The sequence below is a fragment of the Corvus cornix genome, chromosome 1, assembly GCF_000738735.6.
Source record: "Corvus cornix cornix isolate S_Up_H32 chromosome 1, ASM73873v5, whole genome shotgun sequence".
Taxonomy (NCBI): Eukaryota; Metazoa; Chordata; class Aves; order Passeriformes; family Corvidae; genus Corvus; species Corvus cornix.
The window spans coordinates 55,516,711-55,523,194 of record NC_046332.1 but is presented as its reverse complement, the minus strand read 5'-3'; the positions used below and the strand labels follow the sequence as shown (position 1 = coordinate 55,523,194).

Below are 6,484 nucleotides of genomic sequence, written 5' to 3'. Positions count from 1 at the left end.
CCTCCCTGAAACAAGGAACCTGAAGCAGGGCTGTCTTCAGGCAGGATTACCCAGTCCTTTCAGGTCTACACCATTTATCCAACAAAAAATGGCCCCTTCATTCTGCAAACACACACACGCATGCAAAACACACAATACATGGTCATCCCACCTGAGAGACGTGCTGCAGTCACAGTTTCCTCTCTCTGGTTTACCTCTGAAGGATTCCCAAGTAAATCACAAGGGGAGAGCAGCTGCCTTTTCAGTGCCACCCCTCTTCTCTGGCAACAGCAGGTCCTACGCCTAAAAAGAGAAGGAGTGGTATAGGGGCCATGGTCTCGTAACTCCCCCTTCCTGGGCAATAAGCTGGGGTGACATCTCCACCGTGTAACACTTGGGATGTTCTCCTCCTCTGCCAGCACTGGGAAATACTGGGACCAGACAGAATGGGTCTTAGGATGCCCATAAGGCTCATAAGAGGAACAGGGCAATCAGATCTGATCAGAAACAGGATCTGGCCATTACTACAGAAACAAAGCAGCATATTTGCATTGCAGAATGCTTAAAGAAGCAAAGTTTATGAGTACCTGGGCAAAGGAAGAGGATGCTGAGCATTGCACCAAACGGGGAAGTCATACTGCAAGTCCCATCTTTGACAGTGTCTCAGAGTAGCATTTTCAGAAATGGTGTAGGAAATAATTCTTTCCATTCTCTGCAATCTGTGGTTTCAATAACAATACAGAAGACACATTCTCAGTGAGCCCACAGATTATTTTTACATCTGTCCCCATTTCAGCTCTACGACACACACGGACTAGCACATTCACTACTAAGAGAAAGGACTACACATTTGGCTTTATAGAACATTTTATTTGGAGACTTTTCACGTCACTGAATATTGGTTCTTTATTAAGGCAATTCTGAAGGGCTGGAGGAAAGGGAGGGGGAGAGGGAGAGAACTGAGACTGTGTCAGTGGGATTGCATTAAGGCAAAATTTCCTCCTTCTGCATTTCACCACAGTAAAATCCACTTAAAGGCCAGTAAATGTCTCGTGCCAAGGAAGAGATTCAGTGCAAATATATCCCACTGACTACCCATAGACAGGGCTAGGTCCTCAACAGAGGCAAACTGACAGCGCCTTGTTAGCTGCAAAGTAAAGCTGATTTAGCTCTGTTGAGGATCCCAGCCTGGGCTCAGGGAAGCATTTTAGTATGTGTTTCTTATGCAAGCACAGGTATAAATGCTCTCCTGAATCAGAGCCACAGACCCTTGAGTGCAAGTCTGCGAAGTTACCAGAGTTTAATTTTTATCGTCTACATAAATATGTCATTCTGCATCCCTTTGGTTCACTTCTTATTTTATTGCTACTAACTGAGTACATTCCCTTTGTTTCTTTAACATGGTTTTCATTTCTATCATGCTCTGCAATCTTTTTTAAGTGTATTACGATGTAAAAATGAATTATCCTTTGGAGAATGTCTGTAGCAAAGGCTCCAGAGTTTGGGTGTTCTTGGAGGACCAGGCTGCTGTGTGTTTTTCAGTGAGCAGTAATGTACTCTGTGAGCAATGCCATGGATGGCAGAGGCATAACTTGCAGGGGAAAGTGCTGCTCAGTTTACGTACCAGCAACACATCACAGACACTAAACACTTCTTTCTTTCTGCAAGAATTTCCTCAGAGGATCCTACCATTTCAAAAATATACTCACTACTACTTGCATTGGCTTGGGGAAACCTGTTTTGTTATCCCAGGTGCAAACTGAAGGTAAGTATGGCAGAAATGCTGCAAAAAGCATGATGACATTTTCAGCAAAAGCAGAGTATAACATTTCATAGTCCTAAAAGCTGTCTGTCACTGGATGACCTCTCACAGAAAACCCTGGTATACATTAATGAAAGGATATGCTTAGGCCTCAGTGTCGAAAACTTATTTAGGAATATGAAATGGTTATACCTAGCAAAGTGGAAAATAAAGCAAAGAAATCAAGCACATATTATTGTTCAAAACAAAGTATTTCCTGGATACACGTGAATACACAACTTCTGTATGATCTGGAACCATGTATAATATTCATGCCTTAAAAGCATGAGCACCCTGCATTATTTCTTAGATACAGAGAAGAGCATCCAGTTTGAAGGAATCTAAAGGGTGAATAACAGGCATCAGTGCAAGTCTTTTGTGCTTTAAACTTTCTTCATGCCTTTTCCCATAAGGCAAGCAAACACTGTCATGACCATTTTGGGTTTTACTTCAACCAGATCTTCTGGGAGGGCATAGACTCTTGCTCCAATTTTTCTTGCCATAGAGATGGCATATCTGCATTGCAGGGTGGAAGAAAAAAAGGAAAAAATAAAGACAGAAATTAGTGCAGTAGCATTAATTTTCCCCCTGTTAAGTGTTTTACATGATCAATACTAGAGTGGGTTTCACTGATTCACCTAAGTGAAACTTTTCTATAGGAATGTATGAGACAGGTTCATAAAGAACTCCATTTCTAATAAAAGGCAGAGTGCATTCCCTGATGGTTGGAGCACTGATTACCTGCAGGATGGGAGACTGCAGGTCAGATCTTGGTATGAAACATTTAATCTTCCATCCCCTGAAAGATTATCCTCACAACCAGACATTCTGGTCTTTCTCCCCCTCAATCTCTGAGACTCAGACTTTGCACATAAACAAACTTGCAAGGATGGAAGCAGAAGGCTGATGTCAGTGGAGATCAGTGCTGTTTGAAATCAACATTTGGGGACTTTTTTCAGTCATACCCAGAAAGGGCAAGTTGACATTCCCATCTCCCTGCTCAGAGCCACTGGCTGCTCTCCAGTGGGTTTGTCTCTGCTCTCTTATTTTTTCATTAAAAAAGCTAGAACATCCCAGGTTCTTCCCACTTCAGAGCACACACATTTGTGAAATTTTTCCCAAAATGCAGAGAAACATTGGGAACATAGGGGAATGGGAGTAGGGAAGGAGGAAAAGAACAGCAGAGGAATAAAGAAATAAAGTACAGAGAAAAAGCACACATAGGATTGCAAGAAAAGAAAGAGAACAGATGGTAGGAAATGGAAGGGAAAAAGAACAGTGGGAAAAGTTTTTAGAAAAAGAATGGCAGCTCTGATTGCTTTACAGTCATCCTTTTCTCCTTTGTAGTTACTGCATAGAAAAGGAGAAGTTAAACTGATGATCAGACCAGGAGGTGATCTGTGTAACTCTGAAAAGAGAGGGAGATGCCCCCAGAATGGACTCTCTGCTAGGAAATCGTTTGCATTCAGGGAAAAAAAATCAATATCCACATCTACAGAACCAGATTTTCAGGCATGAATCCTGTCCTCCCCTTTCTCTCTTAAATATGCCCTTGTTCCACCCGTAGGTGACTAAAGAGCTATCATGACCTCTAATCCCTGTTTTCCATGGCTAACTTTGTTGGCATTGTTCCCTGATCTCTAAAAGAATTTTAAATTTAATATGAGAAAATAGGAGCTTGTGAAGCCAAGTGATTTTAATCCTTTCAAGGGATTTATAAAGCAGGAACTACAACATTACACACTCCATTTCCACTGATAGTCTTTTTGCTACCTAACTCCCAGCTTTCATGCTTCTAACTCTGGTGGTATTTCTCACTTGAGGTTGATGAGATGAGAATGACAGCAGAGCAGTTCTCAAAGGCAGAGTTAGGCAAGCCTGAGCAGATAACTCATGCTAAGTGCCGCTTGGCAGAAACATACTTAGCATTATTTAGTTTCTCCTCATCATTCAGGTCCTCTGTTTTCAAGAGGTCGTACTTGATTGATCCTGGTTGAATGGCATCAATGAGATCCAGGACTGGCATGCTGGTGCTGATTTTGCTATCCTGCATAGAGGGAAAATAAAATTTAATGCAAGAACAGAATGACAGAACTCCCAAAAAGCCAGAGTCTAGACTCAAGAGCAATGGACAGTTCAGTCAGATACCATTTAGAACTTCACAAAGGGCTGCTCAGAATAATTTTTTATCTATGGCAGACCAGGAACTCTTTCAAGGATTATTTTTTACCCAAGGGATGAAACATCATAGAATCGTTTAGGTGGCAAAAGATTTTTATGATCAAGTCCACCCTTAATCTAGCACTTCCCAGTCCACCACTAAGTCATGTTCCTAAGCACCACATCTACACATTTTTTAAATCCTCCAGTGATGGTGACCCACTTCACTGGGCAGCCTGTTCCAGGGTGACAACCCTTCAAGGGAAGAGATTTCCTCTAATATCCAATCTAAACCTCCCGTGGCCATTTCTAAACTCAAGACCATTTCCTCCTATCCTGTCACTTGTTACCTGGGAGAAGACACTGATCCCCACTTGGCTACAACCTTCCTTTCAGGCAGTTGTAGAGAGTGACAAGGTCTTCCTTGAGTCTCATTTTCTCCAGGATAAACACCTCCAGCTCCCTCAGCCACTCCTCACAGGATTTATGCTCCAGACCCTTTCCCACCTTTGTTGCCCCTTAGACACACTCCAGCATCTCAGTGCTGGAGTCTTTCTTGCAGTGAGGGGCCCAGAACTGGACACGGGATTGATTCAAGGTGTGGCTGAGTACAGGGGTACAATCACTGCCCTGCTCCTGCTGGCCACTCTATTGCTGATACAGGCCAGGATGCCATTGGCCTTCTCGGCCACCTGGGCACACTCTGGCTCACGTTCAGCTGCTGTTGACCAGCACCCCCAGGTCCTTTGCTGCTGGGTCACTTTCCAGCCACTCTTACCCCAGCCTGTAGCGCTGCAGGGGTTGTTGTGACCCAAGTGCAGGACCCAGCACTTGGTCTTGTTGAACCTCCCACAACTGGCCTTGGTCCATCTATCCAGCCTGTCCAAATCCCTCTGCAGAGCCTTCCTGCCTTCCAGCAGATCAACATTCCCACTCAACTTGGTGTCCTCTGCAAACTGGGGGTGCACTTGATACACTTGTCCAGACCAGCAATAAAGATGTTAAATGGCCCCAACAATGAGCCCTGGGGACACCACTGGTGACCAGCCACCAGCTGGATGTAACTCTCTGGGCCTTGCCATCCAGTTTTTACCCAGCAAACAGTGCATCTGTCCAAGCCATAAGCAGCCAGTTTCTCCAGGAGAATGTTGTGGTAAACAGTGTCAAAGCCTTTACTAAAAGCCAGGTAGACAACATCCACAGCCTTTCCCTCACCCATTAAGCAAGTCACCTTTTCATAGAATACAGTGTCATTAAAGCAAAAGATGGGGGGCAGGGCTAGTGCATTTGCTTCATGTGGGGAGATGACACTGATAGACATCTACTGATGGGAGGTGTGAGGAGGACCAGCTGTGTGATTCCTGAACTCATTACACAAAGTTTGATGGATCTGTTCTCGCCTGGTGCAAACTGCTGATTTATATCCACTGAGTTCCCTAGCTTGGGAAGTGTCATAGATACATTAGTGGAATTGGAAGCTCTCTAGAACTTGTCCATCTCTGTGTTTGTATGGTACCTTGCAAAATAGGGCAAGGTACCCCTGAATGGTACTACCAGGTTATAAATGTATTGCTATTGTTCCTTTTAATACTGTCATTTGTAATTGCTATTGATTCATAACCAATAGCACAGCAGTTCTTCCTTAATTCCAGTCATCATTCCTGTCTCCATACTTTGATTTCCCATGCCAAACTGGAATTCAAGATGTTTCCTGTTGTTTTCATATCATATTTCTATTACTTTTTCACAATAAAGTCCCTGGAATAAAACCTGTGCATTTAAACAAGCTTTTAAAAGGGAATGAAAAGTAATCCATCTATGTAGTGAGTTATATCATAATGTAGAGTGTGTGTGTATATGCATACACACATCTTCATAACATCTATATAACATACACACAAAGACACCAAATAAGAGATTCCTAGCAGAGACTTCTGAAAAAACCTGTACCTTGAAACTGGAGATGGTTGAATCCTTCCCAGCCGCAGTCAGTGTTTCATTGACCCAGCTGACAATGATTTCATCATTGACCTTCTCTCCACCACCAATGTCTTCAAGGATATTCAGGGTGTACCTTATGAGGGAAGCCAGGATATTTGCTCAAAGTCTGCTGTAACCTCAGAATTGTCCTGTATGTGCACAGCTTGACTGAGATCATCCCAATGATTCCTCTGCCTCACACATGCTCACAGTGCATTTGATTTATATTATAACAGAGTAATTAATCTAATTCGTTTAATTCATACCCAATTCCTTAATCACTGTTTTGGGAGTGTTAAAAGTTTTGGTTACTTAAAATTCCTGGAAGGTCCCTCTTAATGTATCTCATTGTAAATGAGTCATTCTCATAGTGCTTAAAAAATAATCACTGACTTTAGAGATAGAAAGGAATCCTTCTGCTCACCTAAGACTGATCTTCTGCATAAAAACAAGCCCGGAATATTTTGCTTAGATGTCAGCATACACCTTGGAAAGATATCCCAAACTGATGGTAAGTAATCACCTCATCCCTATTTTAACTACCTTACTGATAAACCTATACCT

The 6,484-nt window shown here is 42.7% G+C and overlaps 1 protein-coding gene across 3 annotated transcripts in view; it reads right to left on the bottom strand.

Annotated features, from left to right (window-relative positions):
• Window positions 1–828: 828 nt before the first annotated feature.
• Window positions 829–6,484, bottom strand: part of LCP1 (lymphocyte cytosolic protein 1) — a 49,575-nt gene continuing 43,919 nt past the window's right edge. For all 3 annotated transcript variants that reach the window (XM_039567717.1, XM_010400453.3, XM_010400455.3), the window contains 3 exons: window positions 5,891–6,014; window positions 3,703–3,827; window positions 829–2,296 (listed from right to left, as the gene is read on the bottom strand). In XM_039567717.1, coding sequence (XP_039423651.1) covers window positions 2,164–2,296; window positions 3,703–3,827; window positions 5,891–6,014 — 382 coding nt within the window. In that variant the 3' untranslated portion in view covers window positions 829–2,163. The remainder of the gene's footprint in view (window positions 2,297–3,702; window positions 3,828–5,890; window positions 6,015–6,484) is intronic.